This window comes from Erpetoichthys calabaricus, chromosome 9, assembly GCF_900747795.2.
Source record: "Erpetoichthys calabaricus chromosome 9, fErpCal1.3, whole genome shotgun sequence".
Classification (NCBI taxonomy): Eukaryota; Metazoa; Chordata; class Cladistia; order Polypteriformes; family Polypteridae; genus Erpetoichthys; species Erpetoichthys calabaricus.
Window position 1 is genome coordinate 2,578,991 of NC_041402.2, and position 14,640 is coordinate 2,593,630.

Sequence of the window (14,640 nt, forward strand, 5' to 3'; positions counted from 1 at the left end):
GTATTTTATGTCGGTCGTATAAGTCAAAGGCAGAAAACTCACGCTATTGGTCCAAGGGACTACGATATGCTAACGCCCATCTGAGAGAGTCACCACGGAGCACACGGCCTTTTTTCTTCTATGTATTGTGCCTACGTGAAAAATGGTAATACCCAAACAATTCCAAAGCGACACTTGCACCGTTTAGTGTTTTTTGTATCTCACACCCTCATACACCTTTATCGTAAGAGCATCCCTTATCTACGATGGAGCGCTCGATCAGAAGAAAATATGAAGTTTGTTTTAAATTAAAAAGTGGCGAAAGAAACTGAAAACAAAATTCGATGTGTCTGAGAAACTGATGAGAAGTTAGAGGAAGTATGAAGATGTTTAAAAAAAAAAAATCTTAATTGTATTTTTGAATGGGCGTATAAGTCAGTGTCCGATTTTCTGATCAATTTTTCGGGTTTCAAGACCCGACTTATACGTGAGTATACAGTAATCCCTCCTCCATCGCAGGGGTTGCGTTCCAGAGCCACCCGCGAAATAAGAAAATCCGTGAAGTAGAAACCATATGTTTATATGGTTATTTTTATATTGTCATGCTTGGGTCACAGATTTGCGCAGAAACACAGGAGGTTGTAGAGAGACAGGAACGTTATTCAAACACTGCAAACAAACATTTGTCTCTTTTTCAAAAGTTTAAACTGTGCTCCATGACAAGACAGAGATGACAGTTCCGTCTCACAATTAAAAGAATGCAAACATATCTTCCTCTTCAAAGGAGTGGTGTCAGGAGCAGTGACTGTCACAGAGATAGAGAAAAGCAAACAAATCAATAGGGCTGTTTGGCTTTTAAGTATGCGAAGCACCGCGGCACAAAGCTGTTGAAGGCGGCAGCTCACACCCCCTCCGTCAGGAGCAGAGAGAGAGAGAGAGAGAGAGACAGAGTTTGTTTTTCAATCAAAAATCAATACGTGCCCTTTGAGCTTTTAAGTATGCGAAGCACCGTGCAGCATGTCGCTTCAGGAAGCAGCTGCACAGAAGGTAGCAACGTGAAGATAATCTTTCAGCATTTTTAGACGAGTGTCCGTATCGTCTAGGTGTGCAAACAGCCCCCCTGCTCACACCGCCTTCATCAGGATCACAGATAGTCAGCGCAAGAGAGAGAGAGAGAAAAGTAAGTTGGGTAGCTTCTCAGCCATCTGCCAATAGCGTCCCTTGTATGAAATCAACTGGGCAAACCAACTGAGGAAGCATGTACCAGAAATTAAAAGACGCATTGTCCGCAGAAATCCGCGAACCAGCAAAAAATCCACGCTATATATTTAAATATGCTTACATATAAAATCCGCGATGGAGTGAAGCCGCGAAAGGCGAACCGCGATATAGCGAGGGATTACTGTATACGGTAATCCAGCATAAGCAACAATAGTCGTCTCTGGAAAGGAGGAAAAATTAGTAAATGTATAAAGCACAGTAACACCCGAACTATTCTGAAGCGACGTTTGCACTGATTTGTGTTTTTTGTATCCCTTATCTACGACGGAGCATTTGATCAGAAGAAAATATGAAGCTGGTTTTAAATTAAAAGTCGTGGAAGTAGCGAAAGAAATTGGTAACTGCACTGCTGCAACAAAATTCGATGCGTCTGAGAAACTGGCGTAGAGATTGGGGGAAGCAAGAAGATGTAAAACAAAAAAAAACGAAAGTGTCGTATTTTTGAACGGGTGTATAAGTCGGGGTCTGATTTTATGGTCGATTTTTCGGGTTTCAAGACTCGACTTATACGTGAGTATATACGGTGTGGGAGATGGCCGGCTGTTCATCCCGGCCAATACCCCCAGGCCGCTAGATGGAGCCCTCCCTGTAGCATGGAAGTGCCCCGAAGACCAGCAAGGAATTATGGACAATGGAGATTTTATTCCCAACCCTGCTGGACACCATGGGGCCCACCAGAGGACGCTGCAGGGAGGCTCAAGGACTTATACGTGCCCTATAACCCAGAAGCACGTCATGATCATATGACCAGGAGGAACGAAGTGTTTCCGGGTTGAAGAGAAGGACATTTTATCTGACCCAGAAGTGATAAGAAAGCACATGGACTGTAGGATGGGAAACACTTCCAGGTCAGGGAAAATAAAAGGACTGTGGGAAAGCCCAGACGCTGAGCTGAGCTGGGAGGAAGGGTGGCGAAGTGTCTGGGAGTGGAGGATTGTTATTGATTATTGATTAGTGTACTTGTATGTGTAGTGTGGAGTGGAGGGTGCTTTATGCACAGTATTATCATAAAATAAATAATACGTACAGTTTTACCTGGTGTTTGGAGTGGTATCTGTGGGTTCAAGGGAGCTCTAGCGCCCCCTACTGCTACAACAGTAACAACAAAGAATAAGAAAAACAACAGTGTAGCAGTGTTACAACTTGATGGACTTTATTTCCCAGCTACCCCTAAAAGGGTATTTACCTTATGGGACATCTGAAAAGGGTGTGGGGGCTGCCGGGGACAAGAGGGGCCAGTGGGAATTTTGAAAAGGGGCTGGCAAAGCACCAAGAAGGGGTTTCTGTATTTCTGTTTAACCATCTAACATAACATAACATTTGTCCCATCTAACATAACCCCTGTGGAATATCGTTTATACACTGCATCGTGAACCCATAAGAACGAATGGCCGGTCTCGTGCCTGCCTGCCACGTGAAGAGTGGTGGATTAGTCGTCATGTGTCCTCGGAGGGAGCGCTTCCACCAATCGCACCCCTCGTCACTCAGGACTACCGGTAGGACTGTTTATTACGTTACTCACAGAAAGTTGTTCCCGGGATCGTCATCTTTCACTCTGTACCATTGGAGTGTTTTGTTTCGTGATTCACGTGGGCGGTGGAAGTGCTGCAGCACGGTACTTATGTATACTGGGGGTTTGTTGTTTTGTATGCTTTCTTATTTACTGTGTAATAACAATTCTCATCTAACTCAACATCTGCTTTCGCTAGTGTGCTTCTGTACTTGTGGTGGTCTAGTAGGGAAGCAGTGTTGGTCGCTCGAGTCCCGGATCATCTCTTTATTTATTTATTTCCTCTTGTCACACACGTGTGCTTGGGAGGGAGGCTAAGGGCTTAACCGAGGGCAGAATATGAGAGCAGGCTTGGACGAAGTGCACTAACCTTTCCTCTCCCTCTTCTGCAGACCACCTGAAGAGAAACCAACCTAAAAAACCTTCCTCCACTTCCTGTGCCCCTTTTCCTAGCCACACCTCCCATCGACATCACTTCCGGCTCTTTGATCCTGGACCCACCTCTTCCTCCCCTACCTCTATAAGAACCCAACGCCTTCCCTCCTTAGTTTGTCCCTATTTGGACGTGCTCTGGAGCCATTACTATACAATATACGGGGTGGATCCCCAAATCTTTATCTATTCTCCCTTTGCAACCTCTTTAGGTCAGCAGTGCAAATTCTAATCGTGCCGGCTCGGGGAGCAGGACAAGTTGGACGCCACTATGGCCTTCTTTGTTTTTTGCTTCTGCCCAACTAAGCATGTTAATAAGTGGGGTGACTTTCAGCAAAGACAATTCAACCTAATGTTTGCTCCAGCAGTATGAACAGTTCAATAAAAACATGGAAATGTGCCCACCGGTGTGTAGCGTCCAGGCTTAGAGAATGGCCGGATCATTTTCTCAAAATCTGTGAAGCTGTTGGATATGCTCTCCATCTGAAGGTTGCAGCTGGCCACCTGTAATAGAAGCACAAACGTTAATCTGGCACGTCTTGTGTTTTATTGAACGTATACAATGACATCGGTGGCCCTGGGTAACGGCCTGAAAGTGTCGGCCATCTATTTCAAGCTGGCTTAGGATTTTCATTTTTTTCTTATGCTGTCTTGGGGCAACACTGTATGCTTTTACAATGATAAGGACTGGGAGGAAAACGTAGTTAGAAATACCAACACCAAAACTCAAACTGAAGTCAAACTGCTAATCAAAACCCAAAAACAAATAGCAGATTCTAGAAGGACAATCGTTGAGAATTTAACTGACACATTTTTCTTAGGGATGCCACCATTTTTGGAGACTGTTTGCTAGGATGTCACACCTCATTGCTGGTTGCTCAACATTTAAAAGCTGGCGCCACACATTCCTGGTAATCCAAGATTGGATTCACAAAAGAAACAGCTTTGCAACACTTCATATGGTTAGTTTTGAATTTACTGGTTATGACAGCCTCTTCTGCCCACTGATTACTATTCACGTCTTACGTTCCCTCTCATGTGCTGCTGCACACCTTACTTCTGGGTGCTGCACAGCCCTTTGGAACTGCCACGTGGCCGCACACTGCCCATCCTGCATGTGTCGCGCAGCAGCAACTCCCAAAAATCCACAGGGGAGCCAAAGTGTGTTAATTGTGTGTTGGTGATTCGCGACACTCTGGGCTCCACAGTAAGTACCAGCCCATGTGTTATTCACATCCGCACATTAATAACAAAAAAAAGATTAGAGGGAACATTGTGTACATCTCACATTTCATGACTCATTTTGGCAGAGGATTACCACACTGCACTTTGACTAGGATTTTGGGTACCTGTCCTGAGTAGGGATGCTCCAATCAGGTTTTTTTTTAGGGCCCATTCTGGTCACCAATTTCAAAACACAAGAATTGACCAAATGTAATACTAATTTATTTCTTTTTTAAGTTTTGCCACATGCATGTGCTTAAGACACATGTGACAGAGGCCATTTATCTGTTCTCATCCTCTTAGATCTCAGTGCTGCATTTGACACCATTGATCACGATATTCTTAGAAATCGCCTTAGTCAATGGGTGGGCCTCTCTGGCAGGGTCTTAAATTGGTTTGAATCCTACCTGGCAGGTAGAAAATTCTTTGTTAGTTGTGGTAATTACAACTCAAAGACACATGATATCCTATATGGTGGTCCACAAGGCTCTATCCTGGGTCCGCTGCTCTTCTCAATCTACACGCTTCCGTTAGGTCAGATTATCTCAGGGCACAACGTGAGCTACCACAGCTATGCTGATGACACACAGCTGTATTTATCAATAGCACCTGAAAGACCCCGATTCTTTTGTTTCACTAACACAATGTCTAACTTGTGTTTCTAAATGGATGAATAGTAATTTTCTCAAGCTAAATAAAGAGAAAACTGAAATTTTAGTGATTGGCAATAATGGATATAATGAGGTTATTAGAAATAAACTGGATATATTAGGATTAAAAGTCAAGACGGAGGTAAAGAATTTAGGGGTAACTGTTGACACTGACCTGAATTTTAAATCGCATATTAATCAGATCACTAGGACAGCATTTTTTTACTTAAGAAATATAACAAAAGTTACACCTCTTATATCATTGAAAGATGCTGAGACATGAGTTCACGCGTTTGTTTTCAGTCAACTAGATTACTGTAATGCACTCCTCTCAGGACCACCCAAAAAAGACATCAATCGATTGCAACAAGTGCAGAATGGAGCTGCTAGAATCCTAACTAGAAAAAGAAAATCCGAGCACATCACCCCAGCCTTAGCGTCACTACACTGGTTACCTGTGTCATTCAGAATTGACTTTAAAATCCTGCTTATGGTTTACAAAACCTTAAATAATCTGCTCGATCTTATATATCGCAATGTCTGACACCTTATATTCCAAATTGTAACCTCAGATCTTCAAATGAGTGTCTGCTTAGAATTCCAAGAGCTAAACTTAAAAGAAGTGGTGAGGCAGGCGGGCAGCCGTCTGCTGATATGCTCCTAAATCCTGGAATAGCCTCCCAATAGGAATTCGCCAGGCTGATACAGTGGAGCACTTTAAAACACTGCTGAAAACTCATTACTTTAACATGGCCTTCTCATAACTTCATTTTAGTTTAATCCTGATGCTCTGTATATTCAATTAATTATCATAACTATTCATGGTGGCTCTAAAATCCATACTAACCCCTACTCTCTCTTCTGTTTCTTTTCCCGGTTTTCTGTGGTGGCAACCTGTGCCACCACCACCTAATCAAAGCACCGTGATGTTCCTACATTGATGGATTAAGAGCCAGAAGTCTACAAGACCATCATCATCAAGTCCTTCCATGAGAACCCTAAATACAAAGAGGACTGTTTTATTTATGTTAGGTAGAATGCCCAGAGGGGGCTGGGTGGTCTAGTGGCCTGGAACCCCTGCAGATTTTATTTTTTTTCTCCAGCCATCTGGAGTTGTTTTTGTTTTTTCTGTCCTCTCTGGCCATCAGACCTTACTCTTATTCTATGTCAGTTAGGGTTGTCTTATTTTAATTCTTACTTTGTCTTTTTTTTCTTTTCTTCATCACTGTGAGCTACATTATTTGTATGAAAATGTGCTATATAAATAAATGTTGTTGTTGTTGTTGTTAAGGAGCCTCTAAGTAGCTCTATCAAAGTAATCAACTATCTCGATCATGGACAGTTCACCATAGTGCAGGGGAGAAAGTGACTGCTAAACACTTCTGTTTTCTCCCCCACAGACCGGAGAATGAGTCCCAGGATGGACCGTAGATGTAATTTCTGGTACAACCTTGGGAAGTCCCATCTCTTCCACCTACCTCACAATTCTAACATGGACCTTTTAGTATCTAGCCAAGGTTTTTGATGGGATTTCCCCCTCAAAACATGATCAAAACTTGCATGTTTTTCAGACTCCCAGCTCACAACAACTCTCTCTCAAGCAGTGCACCACCAAGCCAGGAGGTCAGAAATGTCCCTGTGGGTGTCGTATGCAGCTTGAAAAACACGAGTATAAACTCCAGAGGGCACCACTAGCATTAAAGGTGGCTTCACAGCAGTGGTCTCAAACTCTGGTCCTGGTGCGCCACAGTGGCTGCAGGTTTTCATTCTAACCCTTTTCTTAATTAGTGACCTGTTCTTGCTGCTAATTAATTTAGTTATTGAAAGCTCACACCCCTCAATTGTTTCTTTTTCCTTAGTTAGCAGCCAAACAATAGTGAGATACAAAATGAGCCAAAACAACTGGCGTCCATCATACTACTGTATATCTGAAAATAAAGAAAGATGAAGGTCTCAGGAATGTTGATCTGATCAGGACCCCAAAACGTTTGAATGATGCTCTTAGAAAAGAGGAAATAAATAATCTCAGAAGTTTCTGCCATTGCACAATGAGAGCAGCAACAAGCCATGGAATTAAAGAACGTGTTTAATTAAAAACGAGACTCGGCGCCTAATTAAGCAACTGGTTAGAACGAAATTGGTGGGAGTCTGAGGCCCTGACTTATTTGTTCTTCTGTTGGCTCACTCACTTCACATTTCATGTCTGTTTGGGTGCCATTTAAGGAAAGAAAAGAAGCAATTCAGGGGAATGATGAAGAAATTTGGGGGAACAAATCTTAAAAAACAAGTCAATTAAGACGAAAGGAAAAGGAGTTAATTAGCAGCAAAAACTGGTCACCTATTAAGAAAATGGGTTAGAATGAAAACCTGCAGCCACTGTGGCCCCCCAGGACCGGAGTTTGAGACCACTGCTTTACTTGAACACAGTTGCACATTAAATACCGTGGACACCACCTCGAAGGAGTTACAGTAAATAAACTTGGCTCTAAAAGAGAAGGCACAGGGAAGGATAAGAGTGTTACACACCATACTCTACTAAACCCCATACCCCGCGCCTTGCTCCACACAGAGTGGAGGACAATTTTTGGGACAGACACGGCCGGGACTTCCACCCAAGGAGCTATAAAAGAAGGGATGTGACTGGACGTCATTTTGGACTCTCCTCTCAGTGAGGACGGCACATTTGGTAGATGAGCAGAATATCGAGACTCATACAGGACCAACTGTTAATCCTAACCTTTTAGTTGCTTATTTAAGTGACCGTCTGGGCCAGTTTCTGTTGTTCATGATATGGGGTACAGCCAAATACCACAGAGTATCTCGCAGAGGATGGTACAGCCAAATACCACAGAGTATCTCGCAGAGGATGGAGTATCACCGACGATAAAGAATGAAATCATCGAGTCAGCAGAGGCCGACACCACAATGGCTACTGGCAGCCAGGACAGCACCCTCCATCTTTAATGGATGCAGCACCTTTCATGGCACACGCCTTCACAAGACGATGCCCTGTAACCTGCTGGCTTTACCTCCTTCTTTAACTTGACTTGAGTGTTCGTCAGCAGTCGCTGAATTTTTTCCATAAAGCTCAGGTCAACGGCGTGGTACTGAAACTTGTCTTCAAATTTCGTGATGATCTCCATTGCCTGCGGGAGACAAAGCAGAGTGAAGTCAACCCTCGGCGTGAACCCAAAAAGCGAAGCCAGTGACGACGAGGGCCGATGGAGGCCACACCTGCTCCAGGCACCTGGCTTCCATGCCTTCCAGATCCAGCATTATCGACTCATCGGTGGCATCAATGTGGTTCGATGTTTTCTCCAAGGACTTCTTGAAAGTTTCGATCTCTTCAGGGGAGAAGGTGCCGCCTTCAGAGAACAATCTGGAAACGGGGAGCAGAGATGCATTAGTTAGCTTTGGGTAAGAATACAGACGAAAGACAACAAGCTGATCACGGCTGCAGATGATACTGAGGTAGGAGGAAAGACTCGGCTTAATCATGATGGAGAGACTGGGACAGAATGTAGGCGCTTGGGCAAATTTAATGTTGTAGTGGTGCTACATGATTAACGTCGTCATAAATGTATTTTGTGCCGAGTCCCGTCTTTCGTAGCGTTGTCCTGTTTACATGGTCTATGTAAATTTGCTCCCCTGGAAACAAAGGGGGAAGGATAACACTGTGGAACTGTGGTCCCTCCTGATAATTTGTCCTGTCAATCCACATCACCTGCATCCGGGTCATTCACTATTTAAACAGGAGGACAAAATGAAACAAAAAAAAAAAAAAAGAAGAAGAAATCCCGTTCTACTATACCGCCAATTCATTGCAGAGACCGGAGAAAGCAGCGATCCCAATCATTTACACCTTTGTCTACCGGCCACTTTCAACGCCTGACAACTTCACCTTTGCACCGCAAAACCCCGGGCTTCTGGACAATGCCGATGTACCGAGGATAAGCACGGTGAGACTGTTTCTTGTTGTTTGGTTAGAGGAGCGAGTCATCATCTTCATCTGTATATAAATGCTGTAGGACACTTTTTCCAGCTGAACGAGGTTCACAAACGTTATTTATTTTCCGTTGAATCTTCTGGACTGTTATGTGCGTTTCGTGTTTTCTGTGTGTCTCATTGATTTGATGTTCAGTGTGGGGTCAAGGGAGGGTTCGTATTTTATATTAACGTTTTTGCTGCGCCTTTTAATTATTACATTCCACTGGTCACTTTTGGGGTTGAGTGTTATGTCGGGGCTGGTTAGGGTGTGATATATTGCTTGGAGTTTGTTTCATTTTCTTTTTATTAATATATACTCACTTTATGATTTTACATATTGTTTGTCTTGTGGCTTATCTTTGGAGAAGTTTAATTGGAAGAAGTACGGCTTGTCTGGTCTAACGTCCTCAGCTTGTAGCTGCCGGTTAGGGAGAGTGAGTCAGTCGTTACAATGTAAGTAAAGGTAACGTTTTACACACAAGAAGCTAAAATGTGAGATATGAATACACAATGGAAGGTCTGACACCCAAAAGTATCCATCGTGAGAAGAATCTGTAGTGGTCTGGTCAGTGTCTACATCCAGAGCTTGGACTGAAGTGATCAGGAAGGTTCATAGTCAATGGAGGTCATGCCTCAGTCATGTCACACACTAGTGACGTCTCACCTGGAGCTCTGTGGACATGTTTGTTCTCCATATTATAAAAAAAAAAGACACAGGAGCTCTACAGAAAGTCCAGAGAAGAGCAACAAGGTGGATTCAGAACTGCGGAGAGCAAGCAAGGAGGAAGACTGAAGGAGCTGAACCTTCTCAGATCAAGCAAATGGAGATGAAGAGGTGACATGAAGTGCTCAGAATTCTAAAAGGAATTAGGACGGTGGACCCCTGATGTTACTTTCAAAGAAATTCTACAACAAGACCACATAAATGAGCAAGTAATGCGGTGGACAGTAGGACCTTAGGGACCTTCAGACATTTGCGCCGCCACACCAGGTCCAGCAAGGTCCCTGGACCCGGTAAAACTTCTAGGGACCTGTTAAAGGACCTGGTAAAAAATTTGGTGACTATGTCAAAAATTTGATGAGATTTCTTGTTACCGTTCTTTTACTGTCATAGTAGCACAATATAACAAAAATAAAAACAGTAAACCATGTACCGCATGTACGTATCAACTACTCCGAGCTGCAGCTCCTACTCAATCACTCAGTAGCCCAGCAACAGCCAGGAGGCTGGCATTACGTCAACGAGTACTATCAGTTTATCACAGACATAGCCTAGTGACCTGTACAATATATACAGTCATATGAAAAAGTTTGGGAGCCCCTCTTAATTCTGTGGATTTTTGTTTCTCATTGGCTGAACTTTCAAAGTAGCAATTTCCTTTTAATATCTGACATGCCTTATGGACACAGTAGGATTTCAGCAGTGACATTAAGTTTATTGGATTAACAGAAAATATGCAATATGCATCATAACAAAATTAGACAGGTGCATAAATGTGGGCACCCAACAGAGATATGACATCAATACTTAGTTCAAATCTAACAGCCTCTAGACGCTGTCCTCCTATAGCCTCTGATGAGTGTCTGATTCTGGATGGAGGTGTTGTTGTCCATTCTTCATACCAAATCTCTCCAGTTCAGTTCAATTTGATGGACAGCCTGCTTCAGATCATCCCATAGATTGTCGATGATATTCAAGTCAGGGGACTGTGACGGCTATTCCAGAACATTGTACTTCTCCCTCTGCATGAATGCCTTTGTAGATTTCCAACTGTGTTTTGGGTCATTGTCTTGTTGGAATATCCAACCCCTGCATAAGTAACTTCAACTTTGTGACTGATGCTTGAACATTAGCCTGAAGAATTTGTTGATATTGACTTGAATTCATCCGACCCTCGACTTTAATGAGGGCCCCAGTCCCTGAACTAGCCACACAGCCCCACAGCATGATGGAACCTCCACCAAATTTGACAGCAGGTAGCAGGTGTTTTTCTTGGAATGCGGTGTTCTTCTTCTGCCATGCAAAGCGTGTTTTGTTCTGACCAAATAACTCCATTTTTGTCTCATCAGTCCAAAGCACTTTGTTCCAAAATGAATCTGGCTTGTCTAAATGAGCATTGGCATACAAAAAGCGACTCTGTTTGTGACGTGAGTGCAGAAAGGGCTTCTTTCTCATCACCCTGCCATACAGATGTTTGAATTGTAGAACGATGTACAGATACACCATCTGCAGCCAGATGTTCTTGCAGGTCTTTGGAGGTGATCTGTGGGTTGTCTGTCACCATTCTCACAATCCTGCCCATATGCCGCTCCTGTATTTTTCTTGGCCTGCCAGACCTGCTGGGTTTAACAGCAACTGTGCCTGTGGCCTTCCATTTCCTGATTCCATTCCTTACAGTTACAGAAACTGACAGTTTAGACCTCTGAGATGGCTTTTTGTTGCCTTCCCCTAAACCAGGAGACTCAACAATCTTTGTGTTCAGATCTTTGGAGAGTTGCTTTGAGGATCCCATGCTGTCCCTCTTCAGAGGAGAGTCAAAGGGAAGGAAGCACAACTTGTAATGGACCACCTTAAATACCTTTATATCTCCTGATTGGACACACCGGTCTGTGAAGTTCAAGGCGTCACGAGCCCATCACACCAACCAATCAGCATTGAGCAGTGACAGGCATTCAAATCAGCACAATGACAAGGGGACCCACATTTGTGCACAGCCAGTTTTTCACATTTGATTTAATTTCATACAACTAAATACTGCGTCACTAAAAATCTTTCTTCGTAAAACACCGCAGTGCTCCTAAGAAATGAAAGACAGACCACTGATATCTTTATTGTTGAAAGGAGAGTCAATTATTATGCAGGCTGAGAGGGGGGTCCCAAACTTTTTCAAATGACTGTACTTATAGCCTGACAGAACCAGCTGTGCGCATGCGTCATTTCAGCATTGGCCTCATGCATCATGCTGCCTGCCCACCACACGTGCTGCTGGAATTTTACACTGCTAGTATATTTCTAAATTGTAATTTGTAGCGTGTTTGCTTGTGCTGAAATGTCGCACTCTCAGCAATCATTAAGTTCATGGTTGACAATGAGAAAATACAAAATGGGAAAACGTGAAGGACAAACACAAGAACAGTGAGAAAGTGACAATGCCAGTGAAGTTGGTAATGCCACTAGTATGTTAGCAGCTGAAATGTTTTCCGAGAGATCATTCAGCCAACTTACGTTGATCAAAACACATCTGCGATCAACAACGACCGACATGCGCTTGTCAAATATTGCACAGGCTGAGAAAGCCAAAAAACTAGATTTGGATCGTGTGATTGACAGATTCATTCAAATATTTCCTAATTGTCACATTATGCTAAAATGAACGTACACTTGCGGACTACTGGACTAGTATGACAAGTCAAGAATTTGTTAACTTGCTGCACTGGTCTGCTGAAATAGCAAACCATGCATTATGCATACTGTTTTAGTTTTTGCATTTATTACTTTCTTCTATGTTTGCTTCATTGCTTGGGACCTGTCAAATATTTTTGGGACCTGCCGAGGACCTGTTGGTTTGAAGTGACTGGCGCCACCACTGTTTTCAGATCTCAACTTGATGTGATTTTGGACAATCTATGTGGATAGGATGGACGAGCTTATTAAGGTGAATGGCTTGTTCTATTGTTCTGATCCCAGGGAATAGTAGACACCAAAGGGAAAGGTAAATGTTAAAAATAATAAAAATAAAAATAACCAAATACATTTGCATAGCACTTTACATAGCCAGTGGGGAGCCGCCAATAATGTGACAGCAGCCATTTTGCACCACTGCGACCTCCAAACATTAGCGGTAATGTGGTGAAGGGATAAGAGATAGTTAGGGGATGATTAAGGGGCCAGAAAGGACAGAATGGACCAGGCTGAGGTTGGTCAATTGAGCTAAGACATTGGGGTACACTCTTTTCAAAAAAAGGCCTAGGGAGCTTGAATGACCACAGACAGTCAGGACTTTATGTCTCATCCAAAGGACATAAATTAGTAAACAGGGGAACAGGCAGGAGAACATAAAGCAGGATGGCAGACAAATCCAAGCACCAAAACCAAACCACGAAGCAAACTCAAATTCGGGAAAAGAGAATTTCAGCCAAAAAGTTCCTTTAGTGGTTTGGGTTCCTCTCCCCTGATGTTCTGTCAAATTGGTGAAGGCAGACATTTTTTAAAATAGCTGGTCAAGGACCAAGAGAAGAAATGGCACTCAAAGTCCAAAAAAAACAAGCTGGGGTCTGTAGTCAAAAAGGCAAAAGGAACTGATCAATCGGCGCCCAGAATACTAATCAAGCATCTTAGACGAAATACACACATGAAAGGTCCTAAACCTTTCACCAGTAGATACTTGTGAGATTCAGTCAGTCAGTCAGTCATTGTCCAACCCACTATATCCGGACACAGGGTCACGGGGGTCAGTTAGAGCCAATCCCAGCCAACACAGGGAGCAAGGCAGGAACAAACCCCAGGCAGGGAGCCAGCCCACCACAAGGTACTTGTGAGATTGTTTTGAGATTTATCCGGAATCTTGGACATTACGGCTTCAATGGCATTGAAATGATGAAGTAATCTGGAGCGACTTCTGGTCATCACAGGACAGCAACGGAAGTCGTTGTCAACATAAACGTATCCCAAAGCAGAAAACAAAACATTGTTATGCATAAACTGCAAAAATCAAAAAAGACATAATTCGAACCATAATGAAAAATTACAACAACAGTTCAAATTAATGACAATCTCTTATCTTGTATATAAACGTCTACGTGTGGAAGTGTGTGCGTCTGTCTGTCTGACCTGGAAGTGTGAGGCTACAGCATGAAGCTCAAAGAAAGTGACTCTGTCGCCAAAGTGAAACCGCCGAGAAAAGAGAGAAACTCGCTTAGTCGCTGACAGATAACGTTGGCGAGCACATCGGAAAAACAAAACCCCCAACCAAAGAGAACCTTAACCGCTTAATTGCTAATACACAACTGATACGATTGATTGATTTAAGTGCCAGAATCCAAGGTTTCTAGGAGCCTGGGCTTTTTACAGCATAGGCTTACACAGCTAGTCTTATACATAAAAATCTACACAGGGAAGTGTGTAGTCTGTCTGTCCATCCCAGAAGTGAGTGGTGGAGTTGGGGTAAGGGCTACACAAGTGAGGCCAGCACGCTGGCAAAACGAAACTTCTGAAGAAATGTCACTCACTTAGCCGCTGATACACAAGTGATGTGAACATGTCGGCAAAACGAAACCCCCTAGACCTCCTAGGAGAGAGACGCCCAGAGTAGTTCCTTTCGATCACCTGACATCTCTACATTTCAACTTTTCTTCCGACGATATCAATAGTTTCTAGGACACAGTGCTTTTTACAGCACGGGCTTATACAGCTAGTATATATATATATATATATTAGTGAGAAAACATCCAGCATCCAGCATCCGCAGCCAGGCGTAATGTTGTCTGGTGTCCACAAGAGAGTGACAATGTCTGATGAACAAAGGTAAGTGGCCAGCATAAGACAGTAAACTGTGTAGCATACATCCCAGAATCATG

The 14,640-nt window shown here is 43.2% G+C and overlaps 1 protein-coding gene across 1 annotated transcript in view; it reads right to left on the bottom strand.

The window, feature by feature from the left end:
- Positions 1–14,640, bottom strand: part of ccdc180 (coiled-coil domain containing 180) — a 114,270-nt gene that overhangs the window by 24,975 nt on the left and 74,655 nt on the right. The window contains exons 23-25 of the mRNA XM_028809082.2: positions 8,311–8,455; positions 8,106–8,222; positions 3,608–3,706 (exon numbers count right to left, since the gene is read on the bottom strand). Of these exons, the coding sequence (XP_028664915.1) occupies positions 3,608–3,706; positions 8,106–8,222; positions 8,311–8,455 (361 nt within the window). The remainder of the gene's footprint in view (positions 1–3,607; positions 3,707–8,105; positions 8,223–8,310; positions 8,456–14,640) is intronic.